General features: G+C 43.6%; 1 protein-coding gene across 2 annotated transcripts in view; it reads left to right on the forward strand.

Annotated features, from left to right (window-relative positions):
• TRIM37 (tripartite motif containing 37) overlaps positions 1 to 20,622 on the forward strand; it is a 1,276,082-nt gene that overhangs the window by 237,268 nt on the left and 1,018,192 nt on the right. For both annotated transcript variants that reach the window (XM_078679853.1, XM_078679852.1), the window contains exons 6-7: positions 424 to 546; positions 6,362 to 6,485. In XM_078679853.1, the coding sequence (XP_078535979.1) occupies positions 424 to 546; positions 6,362 to 6,485 (247 nt within the window). The remainder of the gene's footprint in view (positions 1 to 423; positions 547 to 6,361; positions 6,486 to 20,622) is intronic.

The raw sequence follows: 20,622 nt of genomic DNA on the forward strand, positions 1-20,622 counted from the left end.
TGCCATTAACTACATGTCTCTCATTACAGTTACTCTTGCACTGCCCTTAACATTTACTCTTAATTCACTCACCTGCCTGTCTATCTTCTATTTATTGATTGGCAATCTTCGATATTCGGGACAAACAAGTTTAGGCTTCATGATGTAAAATTGTTTTTGCTGAGCAAACATTATCTCAGCACCGCAGCATGCCAGCCTAGATATGCGATGAGAACATAAAGAGAAATACTTGTGACTACTGGTATGACTTAAGACAGTGAGCTTTTTGTACTAAACGCGGCAGATTGACTATATATGTACTTACATTTTGGATGTTAATTTCAGATATGTTAGACATCTAATTAAAGGATAATTATGAAAAAGCACACCCTGCAAATTTTACAGTGTCATTTTAAGTATTGTACTTTTCCCTTTTTTTTTTAGCATGGAGGGCATACCTTTAAGCCATTAGCTGAAATTTATGAACAGCATGTAACAAAAGTTAATGAAGAGGTGGCAAAACTTCGGCGCCGGCTTATGGAATTGATCAGTCTTGTGCAAGAAGTGGTAAGACCATGAGAACAAAAGACTGTGCCACCCTCTGTTGCATGTTATTTGCCTGTAGAGTTCTTCCTTTGGGGTGACTTAATCATGCCACTGGGTTTTCGTGTGTGCTTCAAGGTGGGTCAAATTGCTAGAGAAGCAGACTGTTCAATGTTGAGTTCTTAAACTTAAGGTTGAACTTCACACAGTGGTGACAGTACCTTTTTCTGATCTCTCCAGGAACATGTCTGTTTCAGTTGCATGCATAAGGTTTCAGGACATCTCCGAAACCTTCCTAGGATTCAAGTGAATACAGTTAGCGGAAACGTATATGCTTTGAGATGGAGCCGGAAAGTGAGCTGCGACTTGCTGTCATCTTGATATATCTACTGTTGTTTCCAGTGTTCTTCGTTGATAGCCCGGGAACGTACATTTTTTAAAAACAAATTTTATTGCCTTTTACATGTCATATATCGTACCCACTTTCAGGGTGTCATTATACAGAAAAAATGGACACGACCAGATAAATGCATCAATTGTTGCCCCTGTTGGGTCCCATCCTCACTCGTTTGACTGTAATATTCACACCTGCGATCTGATATCGGTTCGGCGTACATGCGAGAAAATTCACCCCTCCCCAACAAGAAACTATGCCTCCCCCTCTCACCCTGCACTGCTGTCTCCCCACTACTGTTATTGGGCTCAGTTAGTTAACTCTCTTGCGCTTGAGGTGTGTGTAATGGTGCTGCGCCGGGGCCCTTCGTCGCACCTCCATCCTCTTCTATGTGTGTCGATGCAATGTTATGTTCCCATCCCTCTGACTCTACTATGTTATTCCGTCCTAATCTGGTCCCTGGGGGTTCTCTACGTGTGGGGGGATCTCTCTGGGGTGTAAGCCTCCGTTGCACCGTCTTCTCTTAAGTCCACCATCAGCCCCTCCCATGCCTGAGCTTGTTCCGGTTTGCCCACTCCTCACCGTGCATTCCTAAGCAGGACCCTGCCCCCACATCCAGCCCATTTCACCAGCTCTTGTTTCCATCTGTGCACTTTGGGGCCCTCCGGTTTCTTCCAGCTACTAGTTATTTCTCGTTTTGCGAGGATAAATGCCAGGTCCTGAAACCTTCTGTAGTCTAGGTTTTGGCAGTGTGTGGGAACAGATTGAGAAATACATGGGCAGGTGTGCAGGGGACCACCCTCTCTGTTACCCTCGCTGTCTCCTGTGTAACTTCCTGCCAGTATTGCGTTAAGGAGGTGCAGCTCCACACCATATGAGTAAAAGTTGCCCCCTGCGCATTACACCTCGGGCATCAGGTGTCTGTGCCGTCAAAGTAGCGGTTGATACGTTCTGGGGTTAGATAAGCTTGGTGGTGTATATAGAAACTTATCAGGCTAAATCTGGCTTTTCGAGATACTTGCATCTTGTAGAACTGTATTTGGGGTTTTATCTAGGTCTCTGCCATTAGAGTTGAATTAAGAATCCGCCACTTACAATCCACTTCACAATGTCAGTGCTTTCGGGGAAGTGTTTTGCTGTGTCCTGTCGAATGCCTGCCCTTAACTTACTGCTGCCTTGTTTTGAGCAGCTGCTGGGTTTTATTGCGGTAGAGAGGCCCATTTAAGGCAGTGCTTCAACTTTCTTCTCATCCTGTTAACACATGAGAAAAGGGGTCAACTGATAGCTTGATGTCTGGGGATAAATTCTGGGATAAAGCATTACAGAAATTGGGGAGTGAATAGGATGTCATTTGCTATGTCGGTGCTTCATTTTGCTGCCTCAGTGTTTTGTGCTTTTCAGCCAATGCTCCAAGTGCATTATTATAGGTTTAAGGAAATACAAATGTTCTAGGAGCAAGTTGCTGGCATAATGCCAGCATATACACAAAATAGCTCTACAAATTCAACAATCGATTATTTGGGATAAGGTGTGTTTTTCCCCTCTGATGGATCCTACCAATGTCTATATGCATTGATGCCTGTGATTGAAGAAGCCAGTTGTTGGCTCTAGGCATCTTTTCTGCTATTAAACATAGGAGAACTTGAAAATTCCTCTCGAGCTTAAAACCACACACTGACATAAGACCGTAACTCTCTCGGAAAGGGCCACAGATTCCAAGCAGCTGTGTAAACTGCTTCACAATAAATCCAAAAGTGGAGTGGGAAGGGGATCCAGCAGTACCTTGAAAGCAACTTCCAAATGAAGTGTCCACTCGTGTAAAAGATGATTACAACATGTGCGTCCAGACAGTAATTGAAACAAGTAGGTGTTTGGAAACCAGTGAAAATAATGAACATACAAGAGATTTGTGGAACAAAGTATTCACCCTTGTGCACCAATGTTGAAAAATTCTTGAAATCAAATGTTGAATAAGTCTTGAAATCAAACCAGGGGATATAGGTGCTCTGTGCGTGTTCACTCCGCTTCCGTGAATGTATGATTTTAATTACACGAGAGTAAACTGCACTGGTGTAAGAAGCATGGGTAAGTGTTGGCCCGAAACCCTGAGCCAGTTATTGCCACTGCTGGTGTAAGTGATCACCACTATGGTATCTTATTGGGTGGCGTCATCATTGGGTCTTGCACCTGGGTACTTGCTTTCCCAGGTTAGTGCCACGTCCATCTGATGAAGGGCACTTGTGGGATCTGTGCAGTAAAATCTCAAATAAAAGGTCACTGTGAGAGGCTGGCTTAGTTTATGGTGCCCACTTATGTAAGTGTAGCACCTTGCACTGATTCAGACAACCCTTATGGTGATTTTAGTGGTCTTAGACAATATGAGGAATCTTGCTAAGTGGTAGCGGTGTAGAGCAGCCTTCAGGCTTAGTCCAGCAGGAGTGTAAAACAACTTGTTTTACCAATACTTAATATTATGGTAAATGTTAAGTGAAAAAGAATCACACATTGTAGTTATAAAAATATGTATTTTATTACAGACACTAACATAATTGTACTATTCTTACTTGGAGATAGAAACACAATACACACAATACTTAGGAAATAGAGCATGTAAGTAGCACAAATACACAGTGGTCTCCAGGGGGAGACCAGACCATATACGAAAAATAGTGGTATGCGAACTACGACTAAAGTCGAGACTGGAACCAGAAGTTGTAGAAGTGTTGGGGAGGCCTTGTTCAGGGTGACCGCATGATCAACACAAGTCAATGGGTGAGTCGTGATTGGAGTTTTAAAGAAAAAGGAACCTTCCCGGCAGAGCCTGTAGAAACCTGTTGGAAGATGGAAGGTTGCAGAGTCCCCTCACCCTTGGATACCCCAGGAACCAGGATACCTTCCCCAGGGGAACAGGGTGCATGAGTGTCCAGTGACATCAGAAACCGCTGTAGACCACAATGGAGGACTTCAGGAATGATGCAGCTGGAGAAGAAGACTAAGGAGTCTAGTGGAACCCAAAGGTGGATTCAGGATGAGAGGTACCTGAAAGCAGAGGGTACCGGCTCTATGCCACTCAGGAGTGACCAGGAGGCACAGAAGACGAATGCCCAACAATGTCAGTGGATGCAGGTTGGTTGACGTTGCCCTGGGAGATGAAGCTGTGTGGACCAGGCAATGCTGTGGAAGACCGGGCCATTCTTAAGCTATCCCATGTCGGATGTCGAGAGCCAGGGGGTCATTTTCCGACGGAGGCACCAACACCCCTTGGCAACAGCAACATGCATAGAAATCAAAGCAGGTGCAGTGTCAGGACCAGCAAGTTCCAAGTGACTCACCACGTCTAGGTAAGCCAAAGCTGGCCCGAGCAAACCGGGGAGCCCACTGGAATCAAAGAAGTCCTTTGAAAGGACCCAAAGATCTCTGGAGACCAGAGTCGCCCAGCCTTAGCAACGGGCAGCCGACGTGGTGCATAGGGGCTCTGTTCCAGTGATGCCGATGAGGGATACTGGCCACAGACTCTGTCTGAAGACAGCACAGGTCTTGAGGGAGTTGGAGAACTGTCACCTGTGTTACTGAGCTTGTTGGAGTCCTTAGGTGCCCAGGATTAGCAAACCGGTCAGCTGCGCTGCGGTGCCTGCAGGTGTAGGGAAGTGACTCCTTAACTCCATGGGAGATTCCTTTGGGTGTCTTTGGATGTCCACAGGCCCTGTGAGGACATTATATGGAGTACAGACACTGACGGTGCAGCAGGCTTGCAGGACGATGAGACCTGGAGCAATCAGTCTTCCCGGTTGCACTCTCGGTGCCCAAAGCGCAGTTCGATGCGGTCAGTCCGACGGGGTCAGTCTGATGCAGTCAGAATGTTTAGACAGTTGAAGATGACACAGAGTTGAATTGGAATTGAATCCCACAATGAATCTAAGGTCTTCTCCTTGAGTAAGCCCTTAAGTACCCTTAGGAAAGGGTTGGAATTATTCTGGGGTCCTTCCCAGAGGAGGGGCTGGACAGTAGGGAGGATACTCCCATGTCCTTTGTCCAGTTTCGCGCCAGAACGGGATACACTGCTCCCTGAACTGATTTGAACTGAAGCATGCAAGGAGGGCACCAAAAGTGCCCTTCACGCAGACAGTGGCGCTGGCAAGCTCCTCCACTCTTTCCCAATACACTAAACCCTGTCTGGGAGGTTATCACACCTCCGTGTGACAGGATACCTATTGTTCTGACTTCCCCTGCTTGAGCTTAGCTCAGCAGCAGGAGGGCAGTAACGTGTCTCTGGCCGTCAGCAGCCCCAGCTTGCTCTCCGGTTCTGAAAGACTGGTGCCAGGAGCACTGAGGGCATCCCGGAGGAGCTTTACAGTGCACGAATCATACCTCGTTGTGGGAGTATAATTCCAACATGTTTTATACCCAGCATGGCAGGGTTTGTTGCAGCCAGTTTAGAGCTGATCACATAATGACGCATGGCCACTCTATGTCGTAATGGCTGATACACTTACAACCTGGGAGAATGGACTCTGAAAGTTGGAGGGGTGCTCTGCTCATGCAGGGGCACTTTCACACTTAGGGCCCAGCACCCTACCTTCAGGATTGGAAGGCCTTCCTTAGGGGTGACTTATAGGTTTTAAGTGTTGTGACCTCAGCTGTAGGGATACCTATATCGGTTGAAAGTGGTGTTAGCACCAGCTTACACAGGCTGCAATGGCAGGCCCATAGTCACCTATTTGAGTGGTCTCATGTGTGGCATAATACATGCTGCAGCCCATGGGAGACCCCTGGTGTCCCTACTGCCCTGTGTGCCTTAATACCATATACTAAGGACTTACAGGGTTACTCCAGTAGCCTATCTGGAGTGTACCTAAGTACTCACCATATCCAATTTAGGAAACAAGCACAGAGACTGGGGTCCGGATTAGCAGGATTCCAGTCAGACTTGTCAGAAAACATAATGACACCAGCAAAAAGTGGGGGTGACCATGAAAGCAGATCCTACTTTTCTACAGTCATCAAGTCAGTTGTTCAACCTGCATCAGCTTTACATTAGCTGCAAAATGTCACAAGGCACTGGCTACAAGTGGTGACAAATGAAGTACTGAAATATAGTGCTTTAGTGGTATGATATGAAGAATTTAGTCTCCCTAAACTATCCTTTCCCGCTTTTTGTAGTCAGTAAATGGTTGCTATTCCAAGATGTTGTTCTTCCTAACTGCATTCACCCGGACTTCCTTTTGATGTCGGATTGACCAGTCTGAAATTGATTTACTTTCATCTTGCAATGAATTGTATTCGTTTCCCAGTTTAACTGTCTTTATTAATGATCTTTTATCTTTAAGTTTTCTTTCTTGACATTCATGTGTGTTTTATGAACTTTTTTTTTTACTTGGTTGATTTAAAGACTGCAGGAACCAAAAGTGGTAGAAGTAAATAACAATGTCTGATGGAAAATTTCAGGAGAGGAACGTGGAAGCTGTGCGTGGAGCAAAAGATGAACGTGTCCGAGAAATCCGAAATGCTGTAGAGGAAATTATTGCACGTCTTGACAAACAGTTGAAGAATAAATTGATAACACTAATGGGTAAGATGTTTCACTGTTCTTCAAATACATATCACTGTTATAATTTTTATCACTTTTTACCTACACACTCTCGGCACTAACTCCTCCAATACTCAGCGGCTCTCAAAGCCATTTCGGCAGCCACATATAATTCCAAACTCAACATTATATACTTTTAAACTCCTCAAAAAATTAGGACAGCCACATTGAATCTGATAGAGGATCAATTGATACCTATAAGGAGGGTGTGGAGATTGTCTGGGATGATGTGGAAGCTTTGACTTGATCCACGGACTCCAGGATGGTATTAAGTAGGCATGCATTGATGTGCAACACTGGAGTTTCCAATGGGAGTGAAGCTCAATCTGTGGATATGCTCTCTGATGGTCAGATGCACTCTGGAAAGAAAGCCGACTTTTTATTTGTAGAATTTGTGTGACTGGCTGTACTTTGAGGTTGGCTTCTCCAGCACAGTAATTCCATCAGCAGTGTATCAAGTTTAAAGGGCACAACTGCCAGATCTGTCAAGGGCTTCAGCACAAGCAGCAATCCCTTTGACTCTTTTTAGAGTAAGGAGTTGAGATGTAGTAAATGGTCAGCAGCCTCATTTGCAGATACTTCCTTTATGTCTTAACAACATTAGCTGCTCTGGTTCTTCTTTACTACATTTGTGCTTTTTGGAGGTGGTCAGACATAACTTTGGATCAATGGGTCCTTCGGATTGTGTATCAGGGTTATTTTTTGCCTGTCCCTGTGTTAAACATCTTGATGGAAGAGATCATGTCTCTTTTACGAAAGAGTGTAATAGAAATTATGCATCTGGACATGAGAGGCAAAACATTTTATTCCAGTTACTTCATTATTTCCTAGAAGGACGAGAGTGTGTGCCCGATTTTTTTATCTTTGTATTTTGCGCAAGTTTTTGAAGCGATAAATGTTCAGGATGTTGACTTTGCTCCAGTGTTTACAGTCTCATCAGGAAGGTATGTCTCTAGATCTTCAGGAATTATATTTTCAGGTCTAACTAACAGGCCTAAACTGGAAATGCCTCCAATTTATAAATAAAGACCTTCAGATAAGGTTCAACGTTCTTCTCTTTTGACTCTTGTTTGTGCCTTGGGTATTAACAAAGATTATAATAGTTGTTGTAGCTTAACTCATTCAGCAGGGCCATATTCTTTACCCTACTTAGACGGCTGGTTGGTGAAAACTTAATCTTTTTGTTTTCTATCCCAATACTGTTGCACTTTTGCAAAAGCTGAGGCTTCAGTTCATAGCAGCAATCTTAGACCCAAATCTTCTCGTGGCATTACCATCACAGACTAGATTGGCATTTTTCAGACATTGGTAAGTTTTGTCCAATCCAAAGATGGAGAGGTTAGTGTTCTGTCCACTTCGGTTAATGGGATCATGCATTTTATTTAAATCTTTTGGCATGACTCAAGAAGCATCCACTTCTCTGATACATGACGAGTCAGTGGAATCTTTTTATGGCAGCTCAAAAGACTTAATTACTCTTTCTCGGATTGTTCTTCAGTCTCTGAGGTGATGATTGAATCAGTCAAACACTGAACTGGGTTGTCCTGTTAGATGTACCCTCCACACAAGTTGATATTGGTTACAGCTTCAACTGTTATGGGTTGTAGACTCATTTGGAAGGCTCATAATTGAATGGTCATTGGACCAGCTTTGTGTTGAACTTCCACGTAGATGTTTTGGATGCAATCAAACTGACTCCAAAGGCATTTCTTCCTCAGAAGTACGGGATCCAGTTTCACTGGATGGCAAGGTTTAATGAAAGGCTGCAATCTTTTATGTGAGCAAGCAGGGAAGTGTAGACTCCACTCATCTGTGTTTGGAGGCGATTCATGTTGGCTCTGGATTGTAGGCAGGAGAATTTGACATTCAGAAGTTCATCTGGCAGCGAGAAAGACACAGATGGAAGATCACCTGATTGGAACTTCCTGCTGGAATCACGAAAGGGAATTGCAACTGGAGGTGGTACACCTAAAGCTGGAGTACTTTTAATGTGAATTTGTTTCTTAGCCAAAACCGAAAGCTCCATCAGTTTTGACCTCTGGAGTTTTCGATTTAGGAGTCATCGGGACCGGCTCTGAGGTTTCCCTAGATGCTTCTTCTCCTTTGTGCCTTTCCGCTGTATCCTCTGATTCTAAGAATGATGCAGAAGATTCCTCATTGCAAGGTACAGTTTTTATTGCACCGGATTGGGTCTGAGACGTTGGTATCCAGATTTATAGTACCTCAGTTGCAGACCCACTTTTGACTTCCTGTACGAGTATACCTACTATTCAGGAAGGTGGACAGTTATAAAGTTACTTCAACCGAACCTGGAGAGTTTGACTCAGATAGCCTAAAACTTGAGGGTATAGCCCTTCTTTCATATAGATTGCCTGTAGAACTGTTGGCCTTTTTTTTAGAGAGCAAGACATCCTTCAGCAGTACATGGAAAAAAAATCTGTTTGGCGCTGCTTCAGTTCTACAGAGCTACTGTCTACTCATAATGTCTACAAAGTTCTAATTCCGGTTTTTTATCAAAGAAGGGCTGTTGCACTGTTACAGTGAAGAGTTTTTAAGCAGTGATTTTTGCCTCAATTTTTTTCGCTTGCCAAAGGTTCTGTATTTGTTACCTGGGGTTTCCAGTTGTTTGAAAGGTTTACAAAAATGACAAAATAATGAAGCAATAAAATTGCAAAATGTGCTTCATTATGCTGCATAATTTACTCAATCCTGCAGCATAATTTGCCTCTCTCCTGCTTCATAATTCCAGTGGCCTTGAGTATCTTCCACCCTGAATGAACTTTGAATGTGACTGTTAACTTACTCTCTTGGGTCTAGTCTTTGCAAACTCTTCTCATTCCCACAAGGATAAGGACGAAGGAAAATAATTGTACAAAATCATTACGGACATGAAATCCAGCAGCAATCTTGGGTAAAAAGGAAGGTTTCACTTTTAACACAACTTACACCGCAATATTATTTATAAACGTCATAAAAGGTGAAGACGATGATATAGTCTGCAATTCACTAAGTCTCCTAACAAATGTAATGGCTAAAAAAACACAATCTTCTTTGGCAGAAATTTGAAAGAAGAATCAACCTGCTCAAAAAGAGGAACCATAAAAAGAAGCAAGCAATAAAGTTAAATCCCATTTTTTTTCTATAAAAAGGAGTGGGAGGACTACATTTTGTTTAAACTTGAACCCACTGGTCGTTGGTTGTACCTTTTTAGTCCCAGTTTAGTATACCTAAATATAGTAATAAGCAACAGAAAAGTTTAACAGTTTAGCTTTGTAAAGTGTATCCAACTGCACAGCAACTTCAATAATTGCTTACTTTTGAAACGCTGGAGCTAGAAACCAAATTAGTTTTTGTTAAAATCTGCAGATCATCTGGCAGGTGATGGATTAAGTGGCAATTGCGACAAATCTATAATTATGAGGAAATTGCCACTGCTGCGCAATTGCATAACTCCAAATGATAATTTGTTCCTTGCTTATGCTGATAGTGAGCTAGGTATGGCCATATGCAAGCAGACCATTTTTAGATTAAACAAGTGTTATGTGCTTGCGGGTACACCATCTCCAGGGTTGAAGATGGCACTTTTCTCTTGGTCATAGAAGAACTGGCTGGGAGGATTGTGCTGTGGGTAATGGCACATAGCAGGGAGAGCAAATGTTAAATAAGATTTTCATGAAAAATAGGTTCCTGTGTAATTGGTTGTCATAAGCCACAGGAAATGGATCACGAGTATTGAGAGAAGCATGTGATACGCTCAAGGAGTTCACTAAACAGGGCTCCAATCATTCATCATTCTGAGTGCTTCTTTAGAGACTGAAAAAGAGGACGCCTTGCGTGGAAGAATTACTGACTGGGGCAGTGGAGTGCCTGATTCCAGTTGTTGCTGAATCTTTGTACCTGAAGATGCATCGCTTGCTGCCCCTTAAGGAGAATGAGGTTTCCAGAGCATTCACAAGGAGATTGTCTTCTGCTATAAAGCTTCTTCCCTTGTGGCTAAGGGAACTGTGGAACGTCTAAGACAGAGGGTGCTGCATTTGCCTAGAGGTAAACCAGCAATACTAGTGATCTGATGTCTGGACTTTTGGCTTTAATCCTGGCTGCTGGAACCCCTGGCGTTGCCTTTGCAGCCCTTTTTTCTTTACATTTTAACCCATATCCTGGTGTCTGAAAAGGAGTCCCTGATTTTTGTTCCCATTTAGCATACCAGAAAAGAATTTGTACTGGTGTCCTGGATTTAATATACATTTTAAAACTAGAACATCTGCTGCTGCACGTAAGTGGAATGGTATTTTTGAAGGAAAACATCTTCCTAAAATGTGTGTCCCGTATTGGCCATTTTTGGGAAATCATAACCAGTTCATTGGTCTTGTTCAAAATGTACTTTTAAAACGAGGACATCTGCTGCTGCAAGCTAGTGGAACTATTGTTTGAAGGAAAACATTTTCCAAAAATGTGTACTACTACCCTGTATTTCTTGAAAAACATAACCAGTTCATTTGTCTGGTTCAAAAGTTAATTCCCCAAAAACCCTTTCATTAAAAAAAAAAAAAATTTCAATGACTATCTCCTAATCCTACATCAGATTAATTTCATTTTTGTGTCATTGTAATCCTTAAATCAGTTTATCTGAAAGAAAATCATTTAGTTTATTTCTTAATTTGCAATGCTTCGGTTATGTTTGTGTCACACAGACATTTTTGTGAGAAAGGCTTTGCTCCTTCTGCCAAGCTACCATGGAAAGTATGGGATTCCTCAAAGAGATCTGATTTTGCTTTTAGGCGAAAGATTGTTTGATTGTTTTGGAGCTCTGCCAGAGTTTCTCTCCAAGGCAGTCTTCTCCCCAGCATATTGTAGCAGTTTGTGTTTCTACAGCATTCCATAGTTATATTTTTGTATTAAATACTCACCTGTTGATCCTCACAAACGTTATCTCAGATTTCCTCTTTATTCTGAATATATTGCTACGTAAGGTCATTCTAGATACATTCACAGCAGTAGAATGGTCTCTTTTATTAGATGTGAAAAGATCTCTTATATACTGTCTCTTCAAAACAAAGCAGCTGGTGAGGGTGCACATAAGTGGAGGGAATGAAGGGCCCTCTGTGTTTGACACACATGTATGTGTGGTGTTGGGACAGAAGGTGTTCTAACACATGGTATCACTATTTTAACAGATTTCCTCCTCAACTTGGCAGAAAGTCCACAAAGTTGACGATGGAAAATTAACTAAGTGTAGCGGAGTCCTGCAGAAAGGTAACTTTAGGCTGCGTCTCCTCAGAATCAAATACAGACTTCCAGTTTGTGCACCTACAGTTTGAGTAGGATCTTAGGCATCTCTGAGGTGTTTGTGAGAATGTGCATTGTAGTCAGTTGACTCTGCTTGATCTCTGCATTAACAGAGGGGTGATTTGACGACAGGCACTCGGGCAAAACTGTAATAACTCTAGCAAATGAGTAGAGGATAATCGTTTTTATGTTGAGACTACAAGCGAGCACACTATTTTCGCCTACCAAGAATTTAAATTAAAGCCAGCCAATTTCTTTATTGGCTTTATTGTCACTTTAATGTTCTTGCTTCTTATTCAATGGTTTACCGTCTCCATCTTGTGTTTGTCCCTTTACTGGAACATAGCCTCTTTATTTGTGTCCTTCCAACGCTCATTATTTTTTCTGTTGCTTTGGGTGTGGAAGAGAGGGCATGTGTTTGCCAACTGTCTCCCTCATGTGCTTCTCAGCCCCTCCCTGTGTTGCTTTTCCTCATCTTTGTGCGTCCTCTCCATGCTCTGTTGTTCTCTCTCGTCCATGTGCTTTTCTCCCCCATGTTCTGTATTGTTCTTACCCATGTGCATCTCTCTTCACCTCCAATGTATGTTTCTTTTCCATTCCTCCCCTACACCGCTAACCGGACATACTCCTTCGTTGCCCTGAGTGTGTGTGTTTTCTTTTGCTTTTGTTCTGGTATCCTGTGGTAAATTAAATTTACTTATTACCTCATTTCTGAATTTCTATGCTTAATAAATCATAATTTCTTGTCAATGCAAAGCGAGGAGTCCGTGGTGCTCAAATGAAGGAGGAGAAGACCAATAACTCGAGTTAAGGGGAGCGCTTCCAGCACCAAGCGGGCACAGGAGCAATCTCTCAAGTCCCTCTCTTGAAGTGGGGGGTGTCTTCATTTTCAACAGCAGAATATTTATACAGTCTTGGTCACGAGGCAAAATAGAGGAACAAACAGGTCGTGGCAGATAGAGGAACAAAGATCAGCAAGAGGAGCAGTGTGTGAAGAAATGGGGGCGTGTCTTAGGCTTCGTGAGGGGACTTGCGATGTGAAATAGTCTGACAGTTGGAAGGGGAAGGCTTCCTCATTTGGCGGTTTGTGCTCGTGCTTCATGTCAGAAACATGAACCATCTCTGCGGGGGTGCAGGAACTCATGTACTGGTTTCCCGGACTTGGCAGAAACCACAGAGACAGATGGTGAAAATGAGGAAGGCCAGGTGCAGGGGTGTCGTGCTCGTGCTCGGGGTCTTGGGACACCAAAGGGTGAATTAAAAACAAAATGGTGCCGGCTTTTAATGTGGGCAATTATTAATCGCGCAAAGGGGCATAATTAGATCGCGCAGAGGGCAGCGAAGGGGCATAATTATAGATTTTATTTCCACATTCCCTCCTTGCCCCAGAGTGTACCTACATTATATCTCAATTTGCATGAGATCATTTATACATTCTTGTAACATGATTCTTTCCCTTTCTCTCTGCTGGACAAGTGGTTTAGGAATGCATTTTTGCAGCGCATAGACCGCACAGGGCAGGACCACATTGGATGCAAAGGCAGCATCCAGTTATTATCAGGAATATTATACCTGCTGCTGACAGCAGTTGCCATCCCCAGGACGATATTTTCTTCCAGAACCAGTCAGACCACGTCCAAGTGCCAGGTTCTTGATGTAAACTTACGGCTATCTTGTGTAATTTTGTTATGGCCGTGTATACAGATGGGGAATTATCAGGAATAAATATACAGCAGCTAGAGCCTATAATTTTACAGGCTCCGCCTCTGTCAGCCAAGATGATGTCAAGGACAAGGCGCTTTTGGAGAGTAACCAATCGTATGGCAGACTGCTCCTGGGTTAAGCTCCCCAGGGCAGACGCCGTCTGGTTTACAACAGCCTCTAAGGTCCTTGTCAACCTGCGTATAAGCTTGCTGTTCTGTACAGGGCCAACAAAGAAGAAGAACCCTTTGTTAAAATCTGTATACTGTTCCCATGAGGTTTCCGTTTGGTCAACCAAGGAGGTATCGATCGTTCTTTTATGTCTGACATGGGGCACTAGGAGGTCTCGGTGGTAAGTGGATGGGGCCACAAAGACCGGGGGTAACAGGAATGCTATGTAGCAAGTTCCCCCCCAGTTCAAGGGCAGCTGCACATAGGCCGTTTGGCCACAGATGAAATAAGTATGGCGAGATGCTAGAAATTAGGACTTTCCTCTGTCTTCAAAACTTATAGTAGTATGACAGTCACTGTGTCCTAATGGAACAGAGCCATTTTTCTGGATGCACAGGTGTCCTTTTACTGGTGAGACCGAGATGGAAGGGGGACCAGCATTCTTTTTAGGTTTGGTATTTAACATCTTGTAGGACATGGTCATGTTCCCTTGCTTGTATTCTTCACTTTCTAGGACTGTACCGGTCGCCTGAGGATCTCCCTCCTTATTAGGGTAACAGGCAGTATTGAGTTCCTTTTTTTAAATCCCCCCCAAGGCCACCCCTTCTTGCATGAATTATTTCCGTCAGGGCAGGAGGTGGGGGTAGTATCGTCAGCTGTTATTAGGGCGAACCAGGCTTCACAAGTTCCATTATAAGAGAATGGGAAAGGAAAAAGAGGCATCCCTCCCTTTTTCTGATGAGGTGGGATGCGGCCACATATCCAACAATTGGTGCTATTACTGGCCTGCTGAGTGTGGTGTAGCATCTGTATGAAGGTATTGTTTCGCAAGGCTAGTCTATGGGCTTGTTCATGAGGGGGTAGGTCGTGATAGGTGTGTTCCTGAGTGCTGTTGGGTGTATGAGAGGTGTGTTGTGTTGGAGGAAAAACAGTGTGGATAATCCAACCATGACACGTCATAACTGCCATGAGGAAAAATAATACTGTCAAACATATAATAGGACCATTATGTCTTTTTCTAGAGTTCATTTTTTTTCTCCCACATAGTCAAGGTGTTAAAATCCATTCCCATGCTCCAACCGCTTCACCACTGGACCGACGCCCAATGGACTTAATTAGCCAGAGTCCGAATGGCAGACCTTAACTTTGATTTGTAATCCTGATGTGGGGTTAGTTCCAAAGGCAATAAAGATTGTTCAGTCACAATGTCAGTGGGATTGGCAGGGCCATCAGCAACAGTGTCTTTTTTTGTCCAAAATGTTTCCGGCAGTGGCTTGCGTGGAGCCAGCCCTTCCTGCCCTCGACCTTCACTGCTGTCCGTGTTGTTAGTAGTACGAGTCTTAGCTTCTTCCACCTGGGCTGGAGGGGACTGGTCCGGTTGAAGTTCCTCACGAGGACCCAGACCCCGGGTCGGATGGCGTGTTCTTCCGGGTTGGTTTTGTCAGGGAAGGTGGCAGCAACCTGAGAACGACAAGATTGGAGTGCAGACTTCAAGGAAGCCAGGTAGTCAGTCAGCATAGTACTGTCAACATCAGTTATTCTTTTAGGCCTTGGTGTACCCCACATATTTGGTGGTCTGCCAAAGACCACTTCATATGGAGATAAGCCAGTTCTGGAATGGGCTACCATACGCACGTAGAAGAGGGCAACCGGTAAGGCTACCATCCAGTCCACGCCTTTGTCAGTGCATATCTTGGCCAATTTTGTCTTCAAAGTTTGGTTGTGCCTTTCTACTAGACCTGCTGCCTGAGGATGTCTTACACAGTGAAACTTCCAAGTGTACCCTAACAGAAGAGACACTTGCTTCATGAGTTCAGAGGAAAAAGGTTGGCCGTTATCTGAGTAGATGACACGGGGCAACCCATACCTCGGGAAAAACTCTCTAACTAATTGTTTAGCAGTTGTCGTTGCAGTGTAATCTGGGACAGGATAGGCTTCTGTCCATCTGGTCAGAGCACACACTACAACTAGCACATACTTGTGACCTCTACATCTCTCCATCTGGATATAGTCCATCTGGAGAACTTCAAATGGATGGTCAGGGGGTTGGAATCCTCCCTTTTCCACCTTTGTGCCTTTTCCTGGGTTGAACTGATTACAAATCATGCACGTTTTAACTTTTTGTTTGGCTGCAGCTCTCAAATGTTTGTTGTGCCATATATTCTGTATGCTGTCTAACATTGCTTTTTCTCCCAGATGCGCTGGTCCATGTATGGTGTTTACCATAACCTGTACCATGGCATCCGGTAGAAACCATACTGCTCTTTCAGGTGTCATCCAGCCTTGATCTGTAAGGACCCCTCCTTTTTCCTTCCATTCTAGCAGTTCCTGTGGTATGGCGTGACTTTGGACATCCTGGATGTCAGAAAAGGGGTCTCGTATTGTATATTGGCGGTGTGGTATACTTAATTCTGTGTTTGCTGCTAACTTGGCTGCACTGTCTGCAGAATCATTCCCTTTTGATATTTCATCTGTTCCTTTTGTGTGCGCTTTACATTTTAGCACTGCGATTTTCTCTGGTAACTGACTGGCCTCTAAGACGGCAGTGATGAGTGTAGCATGCTGTATTCTGGACCCATGTGATGTGAGAAATCCTCTCTCTTTCCATAATTTACCGAAGTTGTGTACAACTATAAAGGCATATTGTGAATCAGTGTAGATGTTAACTGACTTTCCTTTTGCTAAGTGACATGCTCGTGTTAGGGCTATGAGTTCTGCTGCCTGTGCCGACAGTATCTCTATCTTGTGTGCTTCTAAAGTGTCTGTACCATTTGTGACGGCATAGGCTGCTGCTAATTCTCCTGTGGGGAGTCTCATACATGAACCATCAACAAAGAGTGTCATTTCTGCCTTAGCAAGGGGAGTATCTTGTAAATCTGGTCTTGGTTTGGTCACTAAATCAATTATGTCAATACAATCGTGAATTTCTTCAGTAGGAGAGGTCAGTGGCAACAGTGTTGCTGGGTTTAAAATGTTGCAGCGTCTAATCTCAATGTGTGGCTGAAAAAGTGTCATCTCATATCCGGTGAGTCTGGCTATTGTCAGATGCTGTGTTTGTGTTCTGTTTAACAGAAGTTCTACAGCGTGTGGGACCTGAACTATCAGATGATGTCCCAATACAATAGAATCGCTTTGTCTAATAGCTTCTGCAGTAGCTGCTACTGATTTTAGACATGCAGGCAATGCTTGTGCTACTGGATCTAATGTGCTTGAAAAATAACCACATGGTTTATGTTTGTCTGCTTGAAGTTGGGTCAGAACTGATAGTGCTGTACCTGAGTTTTCTGTTACAAATAATGTAAAATCTTTGGTGTAATTAGGTGTTGCCAGCACTGGGGCTTGACACATAGCTTTTTTAAGAGACTGAAAGGCTTGCGTTTGTTCATCTGTCCAAGGTAATTGTGGAGTAGCGCCCGCTTCGAGTGTTGTCAGCTGCACTAACGGTTTGGAAATGAGTGCAAATTGTGGGATCCACTGTCTACAATATGAGGTGAGACCAACAAAAGCTCGAACTTGTTTCTGTGTTGTTGGTTGTGGTATTTGTTGTATGAGTTGGATGCGTTCCTGTGTAAGCTGCCTACCCTCCTTTGACAGCAAGTGCCCTAAGTATGCCACTTGCTGTAAACAAAATTGGAGCTTACCAGGGGAAACTTTATGGCCATTTGCAGCTAGGAATTCTAGTACTAGTAATAATGCTTCAGCACATGCTGCGTCAGATCTGGCCGTAATGAGGATATCATCAACATATTGTAGTATGGCTGTATCCGTGGGCATTTGAACAGTATCTAGTTGTCTTTTTAATGCTTGGCTATATACGCTTGGACTCTCTATGAAACCTTGAGGAGGTCTTGTGAATTGGAAACTTCGTCCTTGTAGGGAGAAGCCAAAAAGGTATTGATTGTCTGGGTGAATAGGTATGCTAAAGAATGCGTTTTTCAAGTCAATGACTGAAAAATGCGTTGCTTCCGCATCTATGGCTGTGAGTAGGGTGGAGATGTCTGGAACCACAGGGTGTTGTGGAACGACACATTTATTGAGCTCTCTCAAATCCACCACTAGTCTGTAGACAGGTGGTGTTCCTGGTTCCACTTTTTTATGAACTGGTAAAACAGGGGAATTGCAAATGTTAGAAGTTGTTTCCTTAATCACACCTGACTGTATTAGGTCCTGAATAATTAACATTAATGCTTGTTCAGCCTGAGGTGGAATTTTGTATTGCCTTATGCGTGGTAGTTGGGCTCCCTCTTTCAGTGTAACCTTGTGAGGTGTTATTTCCATACATCCTACTGTGGTGGAATCAGTGGCCCACAGGGTGTGTGGCACATCTTTCAAACGCTCATCTAATTCTCTACTTGTGTAGTGGCCCTTGAAATCTTGCAGAAATAGTCTGACATCTGTAGGTGAGCAAACAATGACAGCTCCTAATTCTTTCAATGTTTTTATACCAAGCAAGTTTTCTGGACATGATTTTGTCAATATAAGATCTGTAGTTGTCATGAGGGGACCAACCTGCAAGGGCAGTGGCTTTGATGTGACGTTTGTCACAGGTTGTCCCGAGAAACCCAGAGAAATACTTTTTGAACCCGAGAGAGGAGCCTCTGGGACCTCTTGATGGCTTATTGTTGTTTTACTGGCCCCAGTGTCTAGTAGAAACTTCCTATCCTCCCCAAGAAGTCGGACCTCTATAAATGGACCTGTCTGATCTACTGGAATGGGGATTAGGGGCAGTTTGTCATCTTCTCTCTCTGGGCAACATCATGAGAAATCTGGGTAATATTCAGTGTAGGCGCTGTCTATAATATTCATTTGGGCCATTTGTGTTGTCAGTGGAACTGAAGGTGTTGAACTGTCTAGGGAACCATTCTGTTTTGGCTGATATGGGCGTGGCTGGGTCTTGCCAGTAGCCAAATTGTGCTTTTAGACAGGGCAATCTTTAACGAAGTGCCCCATCTTTTTGCAATAATTACAAGTGCTTTTTATATTTGTCTGGCTACTTGGTGTCTGTTGACGCTGGGGTGCAGTTTGGGCTACTAATGCTTTCATCTTTGTGTCTTTCATGCGTTTCTTATCATTTTCTTCTTCATCCCTAATGCGATTCTGGTGATATTGTAGCATTTGTAACACCTGTGGAGGTGTATGTGCTTGCCAGGTACTTTCTACTTTTAGTACTCTGTCCTTAATGGCTGGCAAGGCGTTATCTACTAATTTGGAAACAAACAGATGCGGGTAAGCTTCACTTGTCGGCGTAAGGCCGCTATTTACCGCAAAACACTTTTCAAGTCTAGTGTAATAATCTCCTATGTCTTCACCATGTTTCTGTTTGCAGTAGGAAATGGCATCCCAGTCCTCCTTTTTCACTGTTAGTATCTGTGGTAGCACCTTTAAAATAGTGCCAGGAAGTGCTTTTAGTCTGTCTCCTATACCTTGACCTGCTACTCTAGTATTTTCGTCATTCTGAAGTTCAGTCCATCTAATGTGTTCACCTGCTACTTCCCAATCTTTTTCTCTTAGTTTGTCATATATACCTGATGGCAACAATAATTTCAGAATTGCTGTGATATCAGAAAGAGTATATGTTCCCATCATTAATACATCTCCTAATTCCTTAAAGAATCCAGCAGGATCCTTTGAGTGGGAGGGAACCATCTCTTTCATCCTTAGTAACTCAAGTTTTGTCAAGGGTACATAAATGAAGACGCGTTGTAGCGCTCCGTTTGTGTCAGCTCTGGGGTGGACCTCTCTCATGGGGAACTGGCGTGTTTGAGGAAGTCTATTAGTTGATCCACACGTATTATGGGGAGATCTATATCCAGTCACTTTCTGGTATTTCTGTCTAAAATCTATAAATGTGTAGAGAAAAACTGAACTATTGTGGAGGAACATGTTATCAGCGCAGTCAGACAGAAAATCTTCGAGTCTTGGATCATGTTTAAAATGAGTGTCATTGAGTGTGATGAGATGTTGTACCATGTAGAGACTTGCTAATCTTTGATGTGAGCGTGGTAATGCTAGAAAAAGCTGGGCTATGAGGTCATTGTCATATATCTTATGTTGAGAGACCCATAGGGTCGCAGTTCTGGCTATTTCCTCCTCCTCCGGTGTAAGCGGAGGTTTCTGGTCTAACCAGTATTCTAATGCATTGGATGTATTTTCAAATAACTCATCTGGAGATGACCGTTCAGAGTGACCTTGGAGGAATGTAGGCAGGGGTGTTCGTGAATAAGGGGCGGAAGAACGAACGGGTAGGACTTTTTCAGTAGGTTCTGTAATTTCCTCCTCAAGTTTCTTATTCTCTTCATTTGCTTGCACGTTTTGCAGAATACGGGTCACATTACGGGTGAACCTGTCTAGTGCATCATTTATAAGTTCTAGACTAGTGTGGTCGGATGCGGAATCTAATAAGTCAAAAAGTGAAACTGGTACATTTCTTTCCTCTGCGTGTATGTGTTTTATGAAACAGCAAAGGAGGAACCTATACATGTGCATTTTTACAGGGTGTGATCTTCTTGTAGTCATAGCGTTAATGGCTCGTGAGTTCTCTCCAGTACGAAGAAACTCAGAGGCCGCTTGAAGAAACGTGTCAATTGCTGGTAGATGGCTTATTTCTTCCCAGGAGTCATGAAGTATTTTACTTATTCGGCCCGCCTCCCCTGTGTTGCTCGGAGTCAGGTCATAGGGGCAGTCGGGAATTGTTTTACCTGGGTCTGGACCTACGGCACCCCCTTCTGGAGTGAGAGGTGGTGCGTTATGTTGTGAAGGGGTGGCGGAGGCAGAGGGTGTTGAATGACTGGAACTTCATAGGGTGGTGGAGTATCTAAGAGAAAATTAGTAAAAGTATCCTCTGGTAGTGGGGCTGCAAACTCACGTTTGGGGGGCATAACGCTGCCATTTGCTTCTTGACACCGTGCCTGTACCTGGGCTCTCCCTCCCGCCGCCGCAACCACATCCAGCGGCCGCCGAG

This window comes from Lissotriton helveticus, chromosome 3_1 (genome assembly GCF_964261635.1).
Source record: "Lissotriton helveticus chromosome 3_1, aLisHel1.1, whole genome shotgun sequence".
NCBI classification, from domain to species: Eukaryota; Metazoa; Chordata; class Amphibia; order Caudata; family Salamandridae; genus Lissotriton; species Lissotriton helveticus.